Source organism: Astyanax mexicanus, chromosome 6 (genome assembly GCF_023375975.1).
Source record: "Astyanax mexicanus isolate ESR-SI-001 chromosome 6, AstMex3_surface, whole genome shotgun sequence".
Classification (NCBI taxonomy): domain Eukaryota; kingdom Metazoa; phylum Chordata; class Actinopteri; order Characiformes; family Acestrorhamphidae; genus Astyanax; species Astyanax mexicanus.
Window position 1 is genome coordinate 8,388,986 of NC_064413.1, and position 22,441 is coordinate 8,411,426.

Below are 22,441 nucleotides of genomic sequence, written 5' to 3' on the forward strand. Positions count from 1 at the left end.
TGCTGGAAGACCCAGCCACGAGACATATTCAATGCTTTTTAACACAAGCAACCTGAAATTTTAGAAAGTTTAGAAATACTTAAACAGGCTATTTTATTGTTGTGCATTTTAATGTACACTGTCTGTAGTTATAGAACTACAAGTGCCCATAATGTTAAATGTGTGTTATGGGGTTGTGTTAGTGTGTGATGTGCTGGAACTGTAAGTGGATCAGATGCAGCAGTGCTGCAGTGCTGGACAAGTGAAACTAAGATCAGCCTGTACTGGGATGAAGAGAAGAAGATGGAAAGTATAAAGAAGGCTTGAAATGCCTCGACACAAAGATCACCACACCCTCTGTAACCCATGGTGGTGGTGGCATGGGCGTGCCTAGCTTAAAAGGATAAATTCAGAGGATTTACTTTCTGCTCAGATTCAACCAAATTCAGCAAGGATGGCCGTTATATATTTAAAATAGTTTTACTTTGCAGGAAAGAAAAAAAGATTTTTGGTCCAATTGGGGGCCGCGGCTCCAGGTTAAAAAACAAATCCAGAGATTGACAAACGTATCTAGACCTATGGTTTTCAACCTGTAAACCGTGGCCCCCAGGTTCTGTCTTGCAAAGTAAAAATTATTTTAAATATATAGATAGTTCAGCAAATGTAATTTTAAATGTGCAGTTAATTAATAAGATAAGAAGTCAGTAAAAAGTAACAGGAATGAGTGCCAATAACAGGAGTGATATCAGTTATTATCAGTTATAGAGTTTTTTGGACATGCAGTCAACCATTTTCTTTGAGAGAAAATCAAAGGAATTAGTGGACTTGCTTTTAAATATGCATTTTAAATGTCACACGAGTTTTTCAGCTTAGAAACCTTGTAAAAAAATCTCTGGAGTTATGGCGGCACCTACAGGCAGTGCGGCGGAATTACAGCGCTCTCGGGTCACATGACGGGCATGTTACTGCGGGCTGTGGAAGAATCAGGAAGGTAAACTTTGGCCAGATGGGTTTGATGGTGGACACAAGGTGGGCAGAAGCGCGTGTACTACAGTTTAAACAGACCACCGGATAGAGGACAGTGTGTTTAGAAGGAGGTGGGTGGTGTTTAGTTTATTATTTTATTATTTAGTTTTGTGAAACTGAGTCTGGAATTGTTGTTTGGAATTGTCCGTTCCACCTTAACTGGCGCAGTATTTACAGTGCTGCTGTAATAGCTTCAGCATACAGCTGCTGCAGTATTTAAGGGGGAACGGACAATTGGTGGTGGTGGAAGCTTAGATTGCGCATAATACGAGGCAAAGTGCGTACTTTCGTGGCATTTTGACTATTATTAATTATATTTTATACACATATATTTTTATAAATACATGTAACGGTATATTAGTTGGCAAAACAATCTTGTTTTTACTCAGTTCCACTTCAGTCTTTGATTAATACACAGTTCCTTAGTTTTAAGCTTAACTGAGCCTCACATCTCTCGTTTTAAACACCATTAGCTTTTTGTCGAACACAATATACTGATAGACTGTATTATAAAAATATATAAATATATTTAGATATATGAAATAGTTATGGTATTTCTTAATTATTTTTGTTTTGTAGGACTTTTATTTTGAAAGTTTCAGGTTGATACCCTCACTGAATGATGCTGAATAATATATTGCTATGTTATCTGGAGGAGATTATCAGACTTATCTGTGTTCTCTGTTTTATTTATTTATTTCTCTGTTTTTATTCAGACGAGCCAAGCCTATCTGAGGCAGTATGGCGGGAATAACAACTTACACACTATTTATTGTGTGTATTGTTTCAACTGGAGTGATCACACACACTCAAGGTGAGTTTATTTACATGTACAGCTCTGGAAAAAAATAAGAGACCACTTAAAATGATGAGTTTCTTTGATTTTTACCAAATCGAAAACTCTGGAATATAATCGAGAGGAAGATGGATGATCACAAGCCATCAAACCAAGCTGAACTGTTTGATTTTTTGCACTAGAAGTGGCAGAAAAGTTATCCAAAAACAGTGTGTAAGACTGGTGGAGGAGAACATTCCAACTTGCATGAAAACTGTCATAAAAAAACAGGGTTATTCCAAGAAAAATATTGATTTCTGAACTCTTAAAACTTTACTTTGAAAGCTCTGTTTTTTTGTTATTTCAGCCATTTCTTATTTTCTGCAAATAAATGCTCTAAATGACAATATTTTTATTTATAATTTGGGAGAAGTAATGTCTGTAGTTTATAGAATAAAACCACAATGTTCATTTTACTCAAACAAATACCTATAAATATCAAAATCAGAGAAACTGGTTCAGAAACTGAAGTGGTCTCCTATTTTTTTTCTAGAGCTGTAAATACTTTGAGTATATTTCAGACATCCCACCCTTAAAAAATAATAATAATTTCTAAATAATAATAAAGTCTAGCTGATAGAGTGCACTAGCAGTGCACCATGGGATAGAAAGACCTCTGCCATTGACCTGCAGAACTACAGTAAACACCGCCAAAGAGTGTGAATCCCGTTCCACAAAGGACACTGATATCTCTACTGAGCACAACAAAAGAACCCTTTAGGATCAGTGGCAGCTCCTACCAAGTCTCTCAAGGGGACAAAAACTATAATGACACTATTTTAGGGCGACCTGTTCAGTATTAACAGCTATTTAACTAGACAGTAGTCAGATTTGCGCTGTGCAAATGAATCAGCTGGCTAACTTGAGATTGTCACATTGCATTACACATTGCATTGCATTTTTTTCTGTTTACCTCATGCAGACTTACCTCCAGTAAGCATGAGATTGATTGCATTGCAATGCCAAAAAGAAAGTTAACATGGGAGTCAATGAGAGCCTAAAAAGAGGCGGTGGGGAATGCAACTTAGCGCTGATTGGTCTTTGATATTTAGAGGCAGGACTGGCTGACCAGAACAGTCACAGTTAGTTCACTGGTTGAACGCACTGGAAACTTTTTCCTACTTCTCACCCTGCAGTGGGGCATCGTCCGATCGTCCTAAAATAAAGAAACCACACACACAAAGCGCATTGATAGGTCAGCTGAGCAGAAGTCTACTAAGCAGAGGTCTACTGAGAGAAGACCTGTTTGTCCATCACTCGCTTGCTCTGTTGCCCAAAAATGCAGCCCAATACAATGATTTCCAGGATATTGTAGAGGAAGTGAGAGAGAGACAATAAATAAGCATGAGAACCCCTTTTCCTGATTTTAGAAACTTCCTAATTTGCAAACCACATATCTCATACATCTCCTTTTGGTGGACAACTGCTTTGAAGCAGATTTAAAATCAACTTACAATGATAGCTGTACAGTCTTTCAAACACGGTGGTGGTAGTTTCACTCTCTGTTAGAGAGAAAACAGCTATTTTTGGACACAGGTTGATCAGAAATATTCTCAGCATTTTTTTAAGTACTATATTACAACTTCAAATCAGAAAAGGCTTGGACAGCACTGAAAGTGTGTTAAAAAAATTACAGTGTTTCTCACATTGACTTTGACTTTTATTTTACTGCAGACAGTATAAACCTAATACATTTCAAATATTCATAGTATATGTGTATGCCCAACTTCATTTAATTTGTCAGGTAACATGCATTTCTGCATTCCTCAGGCCTTCAACACATTGCAAAGAAAGGCAGGAAATTTAGAGCTAGTAATAAGGCAAAAAAAAAAAAAACTAATTATTGTTTCAATCAGGTGATTCCTCCAGGAAAAACTGAAAGTGAATAATATATTTCTTCCTCAACAGTGCAAAATATACTAATAGCCTAACATATGCTGCCTTTCCAATGACGTGCATGCGGTTTCCTGCAAGACAATACAGAACCACATGCTGCACACAGTACAAATATGGTTAGACTGGGTAGAGAATGGGACAAAATACCTGAAAATCACCTGAAAAACTTATTTAGAAATGTATTACAAGGCTGGAATGGTTTCTGATTTGGGTTTTTTATTTTAAATCATTATTCCTCCATTTAAACACAGTGTGTTCTTATATTTACAAAGCTGGAAGTAAAAGCTGTGAGGCTCGGATGTTCTCTGAGGATTCGGTGGTGTGCGAGTGTAATGCCACGCACTGCGACTCTGTCGGTAAGGTCACTTTACCCGCTGTGGGGCAGTTCGTGACGTTTCTGACCAGCGAGGCGGGCAGCAGGCTTCACCAGGAGCAGGGCCAAGTACAGAGGAACAGCACTGGCGCAGGTAAGTTATGTAAATATTGCATTTGTGAACAGTGATTGGGGCGATTGTTGACCAGTACTGACGTTAAAGGGCTCATATTATAATGAGCCTACAGTCAGGCTACTGTTACTGACAGTAAACTTGCATAAACTTGCAGAATTGTGTGTGTGCCTGTGTGTTTTTATTATTATTTATTTCTTTTTATCCCATTTTCTCCCCAATTGACAAGGCCAATTACACAACCCACTCATAAGAACACCCCCTTATTACTAACTGCCCCAGCAGTGTGACGAGACACTAATATGACGAGAACGAGACGAGACAAGATTTAAAAATAAATTTTTAAAGAAAGCGTCAAAAATGAAAAATGGCTTGAAAACTAGAGTTTTATTTGACAAAATCATATAAAGCAAACTTAACACACTGGTTTCTCTCACACATTGATTCTGTAAGAAATAGAAATAAGAATAATAATAAAAAAACTTTTCTAGGTCTTATATAGTGCAAACAATAAGTGCAAACCACAACCAATCATATTAAGACTATGGTTTGTGTTTTTTTTCTCCTAAATCTCTTGTAATTTAACTATGCATAACCACAACCAGTCATATTAAGACTATGCTTGAAGTGCAAACAGAGACAGAGCTAAGGGATTAGTACAACTGCCTATGAAACAGTCACGTGTAGGATTTACTTACAGTATTTACATATGGTTTGTGTCTTGTTGGTCACTCTGTTACCGTTTATTGTTTCCACTGGAGCCAAAATGCAGCCAGACAAACAACTTAAACGTAGCAGAAGCATCTTCTATGCAAATGCCCAAATTTTCCTTTTCTGCTGAGAGCTGCTCTCCACCATACTCTAGCGCTATCGCTACTGGGTTGCCAGATCCCTCTTAAAAAGTCCACACTTAACAGATTTTTGCCCCGCGAGACAGGTTTAAGCCTGACGAGAAATATCGTCCGTTTTAATCTCGCGAGATCTCGTGACACCCCTGCTTTCTACCTACCAAGGCCAATTATGCTCTCTCAGGGCTCAGGCAGCTGAAAGCAAACTACATTGAATCAGCTATCTCCCGATCATAGTGGCAGTGCCTTAGTCTGCTGGAGCACTCGGCGCCCCGAAGATGAAGATAATTTAACTTTAATTTATAATAACTTTAAACTGTTTTCACACATGCGCAGACTGGGACATCCCAGAATACTCTGGTTAAGTGTATATCGTCGCTGTCCAATGAAAAACACTTATCTCCAAAACAGCAACTTTACAGGAGATAGAAAAAAACCTTGTAAACTTTCAATGGAAGTCAATGTATAAATAGTTTATTTCAGGTCATTTTGAAGTATTTCTATTGGTCCGTTCATCAAGAAATTTTGGCACAGTGTAAGGGACAGTTTGTCTGTTCAAAGTATGTTATAAACGAAAAATTACCAAAAATGCAGACATGTGTTTTTCATAGGACAGTGACAATATATGCATTGAGGAATCTGATTACACAGCTCTCTTCATCACATATTACCAGGAGTTTTGTTATATTATTTTAGGACCATATATAGTAGTGTATATGTACTTTATTACCTAACCGTTAAAACTGAGGACAATAAACAGGTACAATAAACTGCTCTGGTGAGGGTCAGTGTTCTTATATTCTTATATTCTAGGGAGTTAAGTTAAGGTATCAGGTACATTTTAAATGCTTCCAAGGAATTAGACAGTTAAAGCAGAACTAGGTAGGATTTCCTTGTTTTTTTATATTTTTAAAGAAGTGAAATTACAGCTTGAAACTCACTGCAGCGCTGCATTGAGGTGTAATAGGAGGAATAGCGTTACTCTCGTGTCTGTGCCGGAGATCCTCTGAGCTCAAACCAGACTCTGTAAGTTTTCCAAAGGCGACCGCGACCAACGCTCGCGAGAACTGCGACCTGCTTTTCGACCTTTAGTTCTAACAGTTCTACAAGGACTGCTGGCTCATTCTTTACGAACTAACATACAGACACTCTGGCAGAAGCTGGAAAGAGACTGAATATGTCTGTGAAAGCCAGAAAACGAGAAAGAGAAACTAATCCGCCTGAAACATTTATTACACTCTGCAACTGTAGGGGGACACGTAAGGAATTACTTGGGGGAAATTTGATAATTATCCCTCTCTGAGTGTTTGAAAAATATAAGAATGCTGTTTTCTGTCTGTTATGAACACAAAACAAGATTCTAATATACTCTAATATAAAACCAATTTATAATATCAAACCAGTTTTCTAAAAATCCCAAAAACTAATATATAGCATTTCTTTTTTTTAATGTCCATTACATTGAAAGCCACTTTTATTCATATTTGTATATATCTTTTTTATTTCACAAACCTTTTCTAGACAGTAAAGTAAATGTAGTGCAATGTGTTTTACATCATATAAATAGATATAAATTGTAAACATTTGTTTCTCTGACTTTCATAGTGGACAGCAAGTTTGGGTGTTTATTTCTCTTTAAAAAACCTGTAAATAACACTAAAGGCATTTTTTCTGCAACACACTTTTCTCTCGGTTTTAATGATAAAATTCACCTCAGATCAGGTGGTTCTGTCTGGTTCTGACCCAGTTTCTTCTGCTCTTTTCTCTCAGCTGTGAGGATCACTCTGGTTCCTCAGCAGAAGTACCAGCACGTTCAGGGCTTTGGAGGAGCCATGACTGATGCAGCTGCCATCAACATCCTGTCCCTGTCCACCGGAGCCCAGGACCAGCTGCTCCGCCAGTACTTCTCTCCAGAGGGTGAGGGATAGCGAGAGCTGGGGGGGAGCTGGGGGGAGCTGGGGGGGAGATGAATAACCTGGATGGAGTTTTTAGGTCATAAGTATCCAGTACTGAACTAAATACAGCAGAGATGCTCCTGCTCGAATACACCTGCTACTTCTCTTCTGTTACAGCCCATTATTCATGATCCAGATTGAACCAGATAATAAACAAACAAACAAACAAACATACGAAGAATTAAAAATTGAGATTTGCCTTTTTTTCAAAGAACAGGATATATTTTTGTATTGTATTAACAGTATACTTTAATAATAATATAATAATATTAATAATTATTTTTTCTGCTGTTTAATGATGATGAGCACCTATCTCTTTGCGTTTGCAGGTATAGAGTATAACACGGTCAGAGTGCCGATGGCCAGCTGTGATTTCTCCACTCGCTTGTACACGTACGCCGACACACCTGGAGATTACAGCCTGCTTAACTTCACCCTGGCTAAAGAGGACACACACATGAAGGTGACACCTCATATTCCAAAACACCTAATTATCCATAGACTAATTTGATAGACTCTGATAAACTTATGGAAATATACAGCTCTGGAAAAAAAGACTACTTCACAGTGATCAGTTTCTCTGATTTTGCTATTTATATGTATATATTTGAGTCAAATGAACATTGTGGTTTTCAGTGTTGGGTACGTTACTTTGAAAAAGTAATTAGTTATAGTTACCAGTTACTCCTCCAAAAAAGTAACTGAGTTAGTCCAGTAATTATTTAGTTACTATTGCGTTATGTGCCCCCCCCCCCCACCTTCCCAGAGCGTGTCAAATCAAGCAACAGGTGTAGTCAATCGTAAGTTTAAGAATTTTTATCAACCTCACTGTGATCTATAGTTCTATAAATCCGTTTTCAGCTTCTTCTCCGTGGTTGAAAGGCAGCTGTTCTGTGTGTGTGAGGCTCGTATCACACACAGCGGAACTTTTTGCAGGAGGGCTCTCTCTATTGAAATTAATAGGATGCGCTGTGCTGGTGGACGGGGAGAGAATGCGTCTTTCTTGCGTGCGCTACGCACTAACACTAACCACCAGTTAAGAAACCCTGGTTTATCTCATCCTCCTCTCCCTTGTGACTCACATACACACACGTGCGCCTTTGTCTGTATGCGCAAATTTTAAAAAGTTCATTCAGCTGCTAGAGTAACGTGCAGTAACGGGGTGTGGGAAATGGTAATGGCGTTATAGTGACAGTCAGAGTAATTAGTTAGATTACTCGTTACTGAAAAAAGTAACGCTGTTAGTAACAGCGTTTATTTCAACGCCGTTACTCCTATCACTGGTTTTATTCTATAAACCACTGACAAAATTCTCCAAAGTTACAAATATGGAAAAAGTTAAAATGAGAAATTGTCAAAATAATGTAAAAGGTACAGTGCTTTTGAACCCTAAATAATGCAAAGAAATCAAGTTCATATTTATTTAGAAACAACAATGCCAATCTTTTAAGAGTTCATAAATCAATATTTTGTGGAATTACCCCGATTTTTATCACACACTGCTTTTGGGTGACCTTATTCCACTCCTGGCACAAACATTTAAGCAGTTCAGCTTTCTTTGGCTTGTGATCATCCAACTTACATCTTACATGATTACAATCAGAGGTGTTTTAATGGGTTTCCGGTCTGGAGATTAACCGTCAACTAATTTGAATGACAAATCAACAACTTCAGCAGCAACATCAAGTAACCTATAAAAAGAATGGCAAATGGCAGCTGGGGTGAAGTGCATGGAAAGAACAATTCAAAACAATCTCTTAGAGGCAGGACTCGCCAGAACATGGACCTTTTTTTAATGAGAAGCAAAGAAGAGCCAGGCTGAAAGTTTCTAAAGATGATAAGAATTGGACTATAGAGGACTGGAGTAAGATCATTTTCTCTGAAGGGTCCAATTTTCAGCTATGCTTAACACCTGTCCAGTGTTTGCACCCACTGTAAAATTTGGTGGAAGATCGGTGATGATCTGGAGATGCTTCAGCAAGGCTGGAATTGGGCAGATTCATCTTTGAGAATGACGCAGGACTCAAGCCGCATACAAGGTTATCCTGGAAAAACACACTTCCTTCTGCTCTGGCAGTGTTCCCCAGCTCTTTTTTCAGCAGGACAAATCTCAATTCCACACAGCTAGATCAATTAAGGTGTAGATGAAGGACCACCAGATCAAGACCCTGTCATGGCCAGCCTAATTTCCAGCACTGAACCCCATTGAAAACCTATGGAATGTAAGTAAGAGGAAGATGGATGGTCACAAGCCATCAAACAAAACTGAACTGCTTGAATTTTTGAGCCAGGAGTGGCATAAGGTCACCCAAAAACAGTGTGAAGGACTGGTGGAGAACATGCAGAGACACATGAAAGCTGTAATTAAAAATCTGTGTTATTCTACCAGTTATTGATCCTGAACTATTCATTTTTGTTTGTAAGTGAATATGAACTTGTTTTCTTTGCATTACTGTATTTTAGGTTTAAAAGCTCTGCATCTTTTTTGTTAATTTGACCATTTCTCATTTTCTGCAAATAAATGCTCTAAATAACAATATTTTTATTTGAAATTTGGGGAAAATGTCATCAGTTGTTTATAGCATAAAACCACGTTCATTTAGAATAAAATCACGTTCATGTTTATTTCACTCAAACATATACCTATAGATAGTTATCAGAGAAACTGATTATTTTAAAGTGGTCTCTTTATTTTGTTCCAGAGCTGTATGTGAAATACAGTGGGGAAAATAAGTTTGCATGCTGCTCCACCTACAAATAATAGAAGTCTAATTTTTATCTTCTGTACACTTCAACTGTAAGAGACACAATCACTCGTACCTGTTTATTGTCCTCAGATTCCCCTCCTGCAGCAAGCTCAGGCTCTATCTCCTCGCCCTTTGTCTCTGTTGGCTTCGGCATGGAGCTCCCCCGCCTGGATGAAGACCAATGGTGAACTAATGGGCAAAGGCTCACTCAAAGGCAAGCCAGGGGGCAAAGAGTACAAGGCCTGGGCTCAGTACTACATCAGGTGCGTGAACTGAGCTACAGTACATTAGTACGTTAATATCCAAATCACTCCCTTTCAACCTTTAATACATTGTAAGAATATAATTAATATCACCCCTTATGCCTTATGTATGTGTATTGCAGTCTGTCAATATGAGTACTTAAAATATATGAACATTGTAGAGCATTATAGAGTGCCCCCTACACTTATTGTAATGTATTACACTCTGTCAAAATGACTATATAAATGATATAAGCATTAAAGGGCACCCCCTATGCTTTCTGTAGTGTATTGCTGTCTGTCAGAATGGCTATATGGATTATATATACATTACAGAGTGTTATAGAGCACCCCTATGCTTCCTGTAGTGTATTACAGTCTGTCAGAATGACAATATGGATTATATATACATTACAGAGCGTTTTTAGAGCACCCCTATGCTTCCTGTAGTGTATTGCTGTCTGTCAGAATGACTGTATGGATTATATAAACATTACAGAGCAATATAGGGCACCCCCTATGCTTCCTGTAGTGTATTACAGCCTGTCAATATAAGTGCTTAAATTATATGAACATTGTAGAGCATTATAGAGCACCCCCTACACTTCTCACTTCTTGTAGTGTATTACAGTCTGTCAGAATTACTATATGGATTATATAAACATTATAGAGCGTTATAAAGCACCCCCTATGCTTTCTGTAGAGTATTACAGTCTGTCAGAATTACTATATGGATTATATAAACATTTATAGAGAGCCCCCTATGCTTCCTGTAGTGTATTACAGGCTGTAAATATGAGTGTTTAAATCATTTAAATAGTGTAGAGCATTATAGAGCGCCCCCTACACTTCCTGTAGTGTATCACAGTCTATCAGAATGTCTATATGGATTATATATATATATATATATACATTACAGAGTGTTATAGAGCACCCCCTATGCTTCCTGGGGTGTATTGCAGTCTATCAGAATGTCTATATCAATTATATATACATTAAAGAGTGTTATAGTGCATCCCCTATGCTTTCTGTAGTGTATTACAGCCTGTCAATATGAGTGCTTAAATCATATGAACATTGTAGAGCATTATAGAGCACCCCTACACACCCTACACCCTGTAGTGTATTACAGTCTGTCAGAATGACTATATGGATTATATTACAGGGCATTATAGAGCACCCCCTATGCTTCTTGTAGTGTATTACAGTCTGTCAGTATGAGTGCTTGAATCATATGAATATTATAGAGCATTATAGAGCGTCCCCTACACTTCCTGTAGTGTATCACAGTCTATCAGAATGTCTATATGGATTATATATACATTACAGAGCATTATAGGGCGCCCCCTATGCTTCCTGTAGTGTATTACAGTCTTTTTACACTGCCTTTGTGTATCATTTTAAGCCTTCAAGTAAATAAAATCACATTACTGTTGGTCTTCTTGCTCTCAGGTTTCTGGAGGAGTACGAGAAACATAACATTTCCTTCTGGGCTCTGAGCACAGGTAATGAACCCACTTCGGGCGAGTTGACCAATTACAGCTTCCAGGCTTTAGGCTTCACTCCAGAACAGCAGCGGGATTGGCTCGCACTAGACCTTGGCCCCGCCCTCCACTCCTCTCCATACGCCAAGACCCGAGTAATAATCCTAGATGACCAGAGGCTCCTGCTTCCTCACTGGGCCAAAGTGGTAAGAGAGGGTAGAAAGTGGGCGGGATAATGAGACATTTTCTATTAAAAATGTGTAATAAGGATAATATATTTTGTTTTACCTCATAAAATAATGCAGATGTGTGATCAGATATTTAGTAATATATGGCAAACAAATATGTGTGGGTTTAGTCTATGAACCTGCCTCCAATCCCATTTCCACACCCCGAGTTGCCTGGCATAGAACACTCTAGCAGACAAACAGTGTGCTGCAGCCATGGAAATGAGCAAGCATACAGGGTTAGCAGAAACAGCATTAGGTTCTACACAGCCTGGAAAGCTTCAGCATCCATCTAAAAACCTAAATCACCAGAGGTTTGGGGAAACTTTAGCTAGCTAAAGTGCTGGTTAATATTATCATTCTACAACATGCTAATATGAACTGCTACCAGTCACAAAAAAAGTTACCCTGTATATAACTAAATAGTGCTGCGTGGTATGACCAAAAATGCATATCACGGTATTTTGCAAGATTCTAATGGTTTCACTGTATGTTGCAGTATTTTTAGTATTATTTATTTATTATTATTATTATTTATTATTTATAAGTATATTTTTTTGCATGACTGGGCTTTAATATAGGTTTGTGAGTTACTGTAAAGTTAGAAGTATATATAATATAAAACACCAAGGCCTTAAGGCTTTGATTACTATAGGGTTTACTTTGTCCCACAAAATTACACAATATATAAAGAAATCAGACTTCATTAGCAGCTGAAGAGTGTATACAATAGATAGATATGCTAACCAATTTAACATGGATTCTTTAAACAATTAAATATTTAAATAGTTCTATTAAAAATTGTGAACAGAAAAAAAAATACCTTAAAATATAGGTATTCAAAGAGATATTTCTCAAATATTCTACTGCACAAGTTAGACACAAGTTTAATATCACTTTACAATATGTTATTTTTTGAGACATTAGAGGCATAGAGGCATTACAGTATTTAAGCAGCTGTTTATCAGTTCATCCCAATTCTCTTGGTTTTCCAGTTAATAAATAAATTCAGTTCAATGGGCATTAATATATTCCTTTAAGCTACAGTATTCATGTATATTTAAAAGGGCTATAGTTATTCATATTGCAAGGAGCAGCAGCAGAAGCTCCAGGAGTTTTGTTCTCATGTTTCTCCAGACAGGACAGCTTTGGGCTCCACAGAGAGCTGTGCTACCATTTATTAGTCCAGTGTTGAAGGTGTTAAATGATTACTGTATGTCCAGTGTAGTGTTTTACATTAAGCGAATGTCTTTCTTTCTGTAGGTTCTGAGTGATATTCATGCTGCTCGCTATGTCCACGGGATCGGTGTCCACTGGTACTGGGACCGATACGCTCCTGCTGACATCACTCTAGGAACCACTCACGACCTCTACCCTGAGTACTTCCTGTTTGGCACTGAGGCATGTTCTGGCTGGAGCAGTCTTGACCGTGGCGTGCGATTGGGCAGCTGGAGGAGAGCAGAAGACTACGCCCACGATATCATAGAGGTACCAGAAGAACCAGAGGAGACACTTTGGATCAGTTCCTTTAAAATGTCCATATGACATTTTAGTGGTGATGTAACATGCATGTCATTCAGCAATATATCTTCAATCCATTCAGCCTATAGCGTTATAGATCCACCCTTTTAGCATACTCCAGTTTAGCCCCACCTATTCAGCCTACAGCAGTTTAGCTCCGCCCATATTAGGCTACAGCAGTTTAGTCTCGCTAATAATCATTTAGAAGTTTAGCTCCGCCCATTTCAGCCTACACCAGTTTAATCTTGCTAAAAATCATTCAGCAGTTTAGCTCCGCCCATTTCAGCCTACACCAGTTTAGTCTCGCTAATAATCATTCAGCAGTTTAACTCCGCCCATTTCAGCCTACACCAGTTTAGTCTCGCTAATAATCATTCAGCAGTTTAACTCCGCCCATTTCAGCCTACACCAGTTTAGCCCCACCCATTCAGCCAGCAGCAGATTAGCCCCAGTAATAATCATTTACTAAATAAGTGAAAAATGCAAATAATTTATACTAATTTATTTTAAAAACTTACTTCATACTCTGAGCCAGATAATTACATGCCCGTTTTCAAAGCTTCATAAACCATGATCAGAATACATGTAATCAGAAATACATGTAGAGCCTGGAAGTTGAATTTATGAATTTGTGAAAACCTGTAGCCTTAAATACTTAAATTAATTAAAGGTTTACTATTGAACAGCTTAAAGGGGGTTTCAGAGTAAACAAATTCAGAGGGGCTGAATACATTTTCATGTCACACTTTTATTTTTTTTTATTTGATTCAAATTTTTTAAACAATGTATCATTTTCGTTCCACTTCACAATTATGTGCTACTTTTGAGTTTGTGGTTGTAAGGTGACAAAATGTGAAAACGTTGAAGGGGTATGAATACTTTTGCAAGCCACTGTATTTGCAGTAGTAGTTGTAAACTACAGTACGCTTGTTAACACCACTATAACCGTGATGTTAAATAAAGTGGGAGGAGACAGATTTAGTCTCCAGGGAAATTGGGCATTTTTCAGTTGGCAGGTAAACTGAAAGGTTTGGAACAGGACCAGTTAAACTAGGTCAGATAGAGACATGAGTCACATGGTCTTTTGTGGAACTGGTTTTGCTGACTTAATGAGTTCTAGCTGTGTGTAAAAAACCACTGAATACCGGCGACAGCTTCTGCCTCACTCATTAACTACACTGACATTATAGTGGAACTAGGGCTGGGAGATTAATCAGATTAAGCTGAATTTGACTCTTAATTGCTAGTCATAAAATAATAGTCAAATATTTTTTTTTAACTTTTATATTGGTTTTATACAAGTTTTATTGTGCTGCATGATTATGACTCCTTGAAAATGAATGTAAAATAAATTAGTACTTAATAATAATAGTTTAAAATGGTGCTGTTTGTTACTAATGTGTATCTAATAGGGGTGTCATGATTTAGATATTTTATCGAAATCTATTGAAATTATGTCATGGTCAAAAAGAGGATCGACGATCCCTCCTGCTAAGGTACGCAAGCGCATGCGCGCGCTACGCAAATAGCGCTGCACACTGTAGCCCAGGGTTTTTCAACAGAGAGAGCGCAGCCCCGCCCTCCGACAAAAATTTCTGCCGTGTGTGAGAGAGACACACACACACACAAGCCTCTCACACACAGAACAGCTGCCTTTCAACCGCGGAAGAGAAGCTGAAAACGGATTTATAGAACTATAGATCACAGTGAGGTTGATTAAAATCTTTAACTACACCTGTTGCTTGATTTGTATTAAAAAAACGTCACGGATACACCCACATGGCGAGCCGAGTCATCAGGTGTTCTGTCGAGTTGTGCTACCCTGTCAAACCATGCTACTCTTATGTGTTTATTTAAATACAAAATACAAAGGAAGCACAATATAAGAGCATGTTTCCAGTAAGAAGTTCATGTACTATATTTAAAAAGCCTAAATCACAGTTTCAGGGTAAAGTTATGGTAGCAAGAGTTTATTATACTTTGTTTATATATAACAATAATAAAATAAAGAAAGAAAATCGTAAAAAGTAAAAGTGAAAAAAAAAAAAAAATAGAGAATTGAATCGTGACCCTAAAATCGGAAATAAAATCGAATTGAGGATTTAGAGAATCGTGACACCCCTAGTATCTAATCTAAAAAAAAAAAATAGAATAAAAGTTGTAAAAAAAAATAAAATAAAAAAATAAGGGAAATTCTAATCAACTATATCTACACTAATGTTACCTATATAATTATTTACTGTATGTCTTTAAGTAGGCTAGACACTACAGCTAATTATCTAATAATATCTCAGCTGCTTTTGTACTGTTGACCATGCAATATAGAAGAAAAGGCTTGAAGAATGGGTTGGGTTATTTAGAAATGGTTGTATTCTTATTCATCAGTTGGAAATATTTTGTCTTAAGTAAATATTTAGTCAACACAAAATACAGTTTGTAAATTAATGTTTTTATTATTAAGGGATAAAAGAATTCTCACGGCCCTCTGTAAAAAAAAAAAGTGTCCCGGGATGAGTTGGAGTGCAATAAATGATATGTTAAAATCACAGCTTCAAGCTTAATCAATCTAATTTTCCTCTTTGTTTCTCTCTCTCTCTCTCTCTTTCGCTCTCGCATTTGCTCCCTCTACTGTAGGACCTGAATAACCATGTGACTGGATGGATGGACTGGAATTTAGCGTTAGACCTGGGAGGAGGTCCGAACTGGGCGAAGAATTTTGTGGACAGCAGCATCATCGTAGACAGCAGCAGGGATGTGTTCTACAAGCAGCCCACCTTCTACAGCATGGCTCACTTCAGGTCAGAATACTTTACCTTATGGCGAGAATACAGTCTGTGATGTTTGGCCTTTTTTGAGCTGATTTTTTATTTATTATTTTTTTTTTTGTAGATTTTATTTGTGCATGGTGTAGTATAGAGTGGCATGAAAGTATTTGCTCTCTACAGATTTATTTAGTTTTAATTTTTTTTGTCATACTGACATTTTTCCATTTATCAAACAAACGTTAATATCAGACAAAGATAACCTGAGAAAATATAAAAAAAGTCCTTTTTTAAGTTTATTGAATTTTATAGAGAAAAACAGTCTATCCAAACCAGTCTATCCCTGTGTGAAAAAATATTTTCTCCCTCAATATAATAACTTGATTGTTCCAGCCTTGGCGGCAACAACTGCACTCAAGCTTTACTGATAACTGACAACATGTCTTTCACATCTCTGTGGAGGAACTTTGTTATACTCTTCTTTACAAAATTGTTTTAATTCAGACACACTGGAGTATTTTCAAACATAAACAGCCTGTTTAAAATCATCCACAGCATCTTAATCAGACATTGACTAGGCCACTCCAAAACCTTCATTTAATTCATTTAATCCACCTTCATTCAGAGGTGGACTTGTTTGTGTGCTTTGGATCATTGTCCTGCTGCAGAACCCAAGTACTGCAGAGCTTGAGATCAAAAACAGATGGCCGAACATTCTCCTTCAGGATTGTCTGGTAGAGAGCATGTTGTCAGAAGCCAATGGCTACAGATTAACTTAATTATTATAAGCTGAGTTCATTTAAATATAAACATCTATTTTGAATGTAAGAAAATACATAGTTTAGTAATGTTTGGGGAAACCACAGGTCTACTGGAGTTGTAAGTTTAGCAATTTGAGAGGAAGAAAGAAAGAGAGAGGGAAAGACTGGATTTCTCCTTTTAAGGTGGAAATAAGCTGCTGAGTAAAACTAATTCTATAACAGCTGCAGCTTTTAAGGTGGAACAGAAAAAAGAGAAGCCAGTGTCAATGTTTATCCTCCAGCTTGCAGATTTCTGTTACTTTAAATTGTCCAGGCCCTGTATCTGCTTCACTGTTTAAAGTGAAAACATAAAATAAGCCAATGTTGACCATGTGAATATAGCACCTGCTTTTAAGGTGGACCTGAACTTTGATATATATTTTTTAAGGTGGAATACAATAGTAGTAAATGTGTATTGGTGTATTTGGGGTTGAGTTATGGGTTGGTCTGGCTCTTCTCATGGATACCTTCAATATTGTACTTGTTTTGTTTCTGAAAATGCAGTAAGTTCCTGTGGGAGGGGTCTCAGAGAGTGGGCGTGTCCGTATCGAAACACTCCGCCCTGGAAACAACAGCCTTCATCAGACCTGATGGCTCAGCAGTGCTGATTGTTCTGAACAGGTGAGGAGGACGGAGAATGTGAGAATTAACCACTGACCTTTTACCACCACTGACTTCCTCCTAAACTCCCATTACTGTATGTTTAACAGTTTACTAAGAAAAAAAATATTTTTTTTCCCTCAGTGCTTTCTGATTTATCATAAACATATATCCAGTTTGTTTTATCCCAGAGACTATACACTCATTGGTACATGTTAGACTAAACTATAAAGGGTCCTATATTACACCCTGCACAAGGTGCATTGTGATGAAATCTTACACCCCTCCAACAGTCTATTTTCATCTATATGTTGCAACTATGTTGGCAATGGAAAATACAGATGAACCACTGACTCAATACAACCTAGACAGATATCAACAGTCAGACATTCATTATTATCTTGGCAACACAGGTGTGCTGCGAGTGCACACACTAAGCCACACCAACCCAAACTTTTACATCAACAATAAATAGAATACTAAATAAAAAAACATTGCTGTTACTGTAAATTACCTGCTTGCGCACCTTCGCAGCGTGAACGCACATGTCATTTTAATTTGCTAAGAAGTGCATAAGAACTGCGCCATTAAAATACCAATCCGCCAAAGTCAAAGCACACCTGGCTCTTAAAGGGAATGGCCAGTGACACACTGATTTATTTCACGTTTCAGCAAAAAAACACACACCCTAATTAAGAGAATGCCTTTTACGTGTTTCGAACTGTGCAAGGTGTACTTTTCACTTTTTTTGGTGATAGCAAAGACACACTGAGAGACCCTAAATCAGGGGTGTCCAAACTTTTTTTGTTGGGGACCAGAAAGAGAAATATATTTGAAGTCACGGGCCACAGACTCTGTAATAAAACAAATAATGAAATATACCACTTTAAATAATACTTTTTTCCTGATTATTTCATTTATACCCCATTTTACATGACTTACTATCTTTATCTGTCTTTGACAGTGTTGTGTAAACTAAGATTTTTCAAATTGATGTTTCATTACATGATGTCTCTTAATATTAAACTCCTTAATTACTGCAACTTTTAGACTCTTTTGCCCTGTTTTTCTGCGCTAGAAATGCGTACTCTCTCCGCTTTTAGACTCTTTGCCCCCTTTTTCTGCGCTAGAAATGAGCACTCTCTCCGCTTTTAGACTCTTTGGCCCGTTTTTCTGTACTAGAAATGCGCACCCTCTCCGCTTTTAGACTCTTTGCCCCATTTTTCTGTGCTAGAAATGAGCACTCTCTCCGCTTTTAGACTCTTTGCCCCATTTTTCTGTACTAGAAATGCGCACCCTCTCCGCTTTTAGACTCTTTGCCCCATTTTTCTGAGCTAGAAATGAGCACTCTCTCCGCTTTTAGACTCTTTGCCCCGTTTTTCTGCGCTAGAAATGCGCACCCTCTCCGCTTTTAGACTCTTTGCCCCATTTTTCTGAGCTAGAAATGAGCACCCTCTCCGCTTTTAGACTCTTTGGCCCGTTTCTGATACCTAGCATTCAAACTTTGAATCTCACATTATAAAAACCTGCTTAACAGCGGGCCAACTTTCATTCTATTTCTAAAATACCTCGTGGGCCGCTCCAAAAAAGGAAACGGGCCGCAAATGGCCCGCGGGCCGTAGTTTGGACACCCCTGTTTAAAAACTGCTTGAAATGTGCAGATACTTTATTAAATAATATTATTAGCAATTTTAACATCCCACAATTGATGCTTAACGATTCTGAGTGTATATGTGTGACCACAAAATAGACTCTACAGTAACGCTCTTCTGGGAGTTGATCTGTTTTCAGGAGTAAAGGTAAAGTGTATCTTATTTCCTATTGGCTCTTGGCCCGTTTGCATAATAGGTATGTGCCTATTGTGCCAAGACTGCACACTGAGGGTGAGTAAATTTGGGGAGGGGGAACAATGCAAATAAATTTTGCCAGGAGTCAATAGAAAAGTTGAATCTCTGCCTCCTTTTTTGTTATTTCAGCAATTTCTCATTTTCTGCAAATAAATGCTCTGGATTACAATATTTTTATTTCGAATTTGGGAGAAATGTTGTCTGTAGTTTATAGAATAAAACAACAATGTTCTTTTTTCTCAAACATAAACCTATAAATAGCAAAATCAGAAAAACTGATTCAGAAACTAAAGTGGTCTCTTTTTTATTTTTCAAAGCTGTATCTGGAATATTTCATTTATATTTATTATTATATACAGTACCAGTCAGAACCCTCATCTCAGACACACCTCTTCTCATTCAGTGTTTTTTTCTTTATTTTTATGTTTTTTACATTGTGACTTTAATATTGGAGACAATATTAAAGCTATACAGGACAGCAACACGTGCTGTAATTATGCTGTAAACTAAAAGTGTTAAACAAATCAGAATATGGTTTATACTTTAGATTCTTCTAAGTAGCACATTAATCTTTAAGGACAGATCTGCACACTCTTGGTATTTTAATCTCAATGTTTTCATGAGGGAGAGTCACCTGGAATAGTTTTCTCAGTGTCTTGAAGGAAGGAGTTTCTGGAGGTGCTGAACAATAGTTGCTGATTTTTCCTTAACTTTTTTTTTTACTGTTTACTATGTAATTCCATATGTGTCCTTTAATAATAATCTACAATGTAGAAAATAAATTCTATAAAAACACTGAAGTATTTATAATTAAAGTAATTCATGTTCTTCAAAAATACATTTTACAAACAAAATTCAAGAAACATGTTGAAATGATGGTGTGTGTGTAGTGCTGGACGATATGGCCAAAATTCATATCACGATATATTCCTTAATTTCGGTCGATACGATATAATTTCGATATCGATATAAATACTTAGAAGGCCACAGAAAACTGCGAAGAATCCCTGCAATGGAAATATGTACCTACTACTGTCTGGAAATTTAATTTAAGTCTTTGAAACCTCCTTTCACGAAAACATTATAATACTTAAGAAATAAAAAATAGTCAAGATAAATCAATGCTCAATTTTATTTGCATATAGCAAAATAAAAACATGACATCCCTGTCAAACATAAGCCTATATAACTATTACCAATAAAAATAAATTTAAATTAGGACAGAAGCAGAGCTTCTTATTCTTTTGTAAACAAATTTAACAGATCAAAACAAAAGTGTTTCAACTAGGATAAAGAATAAAAGAAGCCTTTATATACATAAAAGCAACAAGATTTTCCCGTCAAATAAACAAACCTATAGGCTTTATCAACTATAAATAACTTAGTTACAATATAAGCTACAAAAGTGCTTCAGCCAAAATACAACTCTTTATGAACATAAAAGGAACATGATATCCCCGTCAAATAAACAAACCTAAAGGATTCATAAACTTTAAATAACTTAAATAACTTACAACATACGCTATAAAAGTGATTCAGCCAGTATAAGGAAAATATTGTATGTAGTGGAACTGATTGAGGTGGTGGAACAGATTAGATGTTTTAACGTTACCGCTGCTAACCTGCTCCACTCTCCGGCACAATTTGCAGCAAACTGAAGTTTAGCAGACCTTCGAGAGTTGAACCAAATCCTCACCACTGAATTAGACCTCCCTCCTTCAATTGATCACTTGTGGAAGCGGCAGGGGCATTCATTTTGCATCAAAAATGTCCCGTGCTGGGAGCCAAGAGGACCCGCAACTGACCGCTGACCGAGCGGACCCGTGGGTGGACCGAGCGGACCAGAGGCTGACCGAGCGGACCCGTGGGCGGACCGAGCGGACCCGAGGCTAGGCTAGGCTAGGCTCGGCTTGGTTCCGCTCCGTTCCACTCCAGCGCGGAGCATTTCAGATGCGAACCGAGCCTACCTTAGCCTTGGATCCGCTCGTCCCGGCTCCGTTTGGCTCCAGCGCGAGGCATTTTAGATGCGTAGCGGACCCGAGCCTAGCCTAGCCTAGCCAAATCTAGCCTAGCCTAGCCTATCTGGCTACGTGCCTATGTGATTACATAATCACGCACAGAGATAGTCCAGCTACGGAGGCTGATTGTGTTCAGCTGTGCGGCGAGCTGACGCCAGTAAAACGCCTGTCCGTGACAGATTCTGTAAATAATACATATCGATATACCACAAAAATGATATCACCGTTATTGAAACATTTCTTATCGCGATAAATACCGATATCGAATTATTGTCCAGGCCTATGTGTGTGTGTGTGTGTGTGGGTGGGGTAATTGACCATACAGTACATTTGCAGCAGACAGAGATTAGAATAATTCACACTGTATTACCTCTTTAATTGTTCTGGTGTTGGAGAGTTCTGCACTGTAATATATTCTCTGTGTGTGTAGGTCTGATGTGGAGGTGCCGTTTGAGGTGTGGGATCAGACGGTGGGCTTTTTACCCTCCAGCGCTCCTCCTCACTCCCTCCTCACGCTGCTCTGGAAGCGCTCCTGATTAACCCTGTGCAGATCTGCACTGTCGGGACTGGAGGAAACTGCACTGATCCGAGTTCCAGTTCTCACCACACTGCTGAATCTACAGGCTTTACAGAGATGATCTGAATAATTTCACTGACTGTAACTAACTGCATGTTCAAGCCAACAATCCACATGATCATTTTCATTACAAAATGATTGAAGAATTTGATTCAGAGTGAGAGTCTAATTTACCCAGTGGTAGAATACATGCAATAATGTCAGCATCCAATCTTTATTACATTTTACTCTGTATTTACGTTTAAAAACTGCTTAAGATGTGCAGATACTTTATTAAATAATATTATTAGCAATTTTAAAATCCCACAGTTGATGCTTTAGAGCAGGGGTGTCCAAACTACAGTCCGCGGGCCATTTGCGGCCGTTTCCTTTTTTTGGAGCGGAATTTAGAATTAAAGTTGACCCGCTGTTAAGCAGGTTTTTATAATGTGAGATTCAAAGTTTGAACTCTAGGTGTCAGAAACGGGCCAAAGTGTTTAAAAGCGGAGAGGGTGCGCAGTTTTAGCGCAGAAAAACAGGCCAAAGAGTGTAAAAGCGGAGAGGGTGCGCAGTTTTAGCGCGGAAAACCAGGCCAAATAGTCTAAAAGCGGAGAGGGTGAAGTTGTAGCACAGAAAAACAGGCCAAAGAGTC

The 22,441-nt window shown here is 37.9% G+C and overlaps 1 protein-coding gene across 1 annotated transcript; it reads left to right on the forward strand.

Moving 5' to 3' along the window:
* Positions 1–920: 920 nt before the first annotated feature.
* gba (glucosidase, beta, acid) lies at positions 921–21,961 on the forward strand. Its single transcript, XM_015607652.3, has 11 exons — positions 921–1,076; positions 1,722–1,819; positions 4,009–4,203; positions 6,801–6,947; positions 7,315–7,448; positions 9,823–9,995; positions 11,427–11,664; positions 12,949–13,173; positions 15,841–16,004; positions 17,273–17,389; positions 21,664–21,961. Exons 2-11 carry the CDS (start codon positions 1,747–1,749, stop codon positions 21,767–21,769), a joined length of 1,572 nt encoding a protein of 523 aa, XP_015463138.3. The 5' UTR covers positions 921–1,076; positions 1,722–1,746; the 3' UTR covers positions 21,770–21,961.
* The last annotated feature ends 480 nt before the right edge of the window (positions 21,962–22,441 follow it).

Coding starts and splice junctions, on each gene's coding strand:
- gba (XM_015607652.3), top strand. CDS start 1,747: ATGGCGGGAATAACAACTTACACACTATTTATTGTGTGTATTGTTTCA. Junction 9,996..11,426: donor TGGGCTCAGTACTACATCAG/GTGCGTGAACTG, acceptor TCTTGCTCTCAG/GTTTCTGGAGGAGTACGAGA. Junction 13,174..15,840: donor ACGCCCACGATATCATAGAG/GTACCAGAAGAA, acceptor CCTCTACTGTAG/GACCTGAATAACCATGTGAC.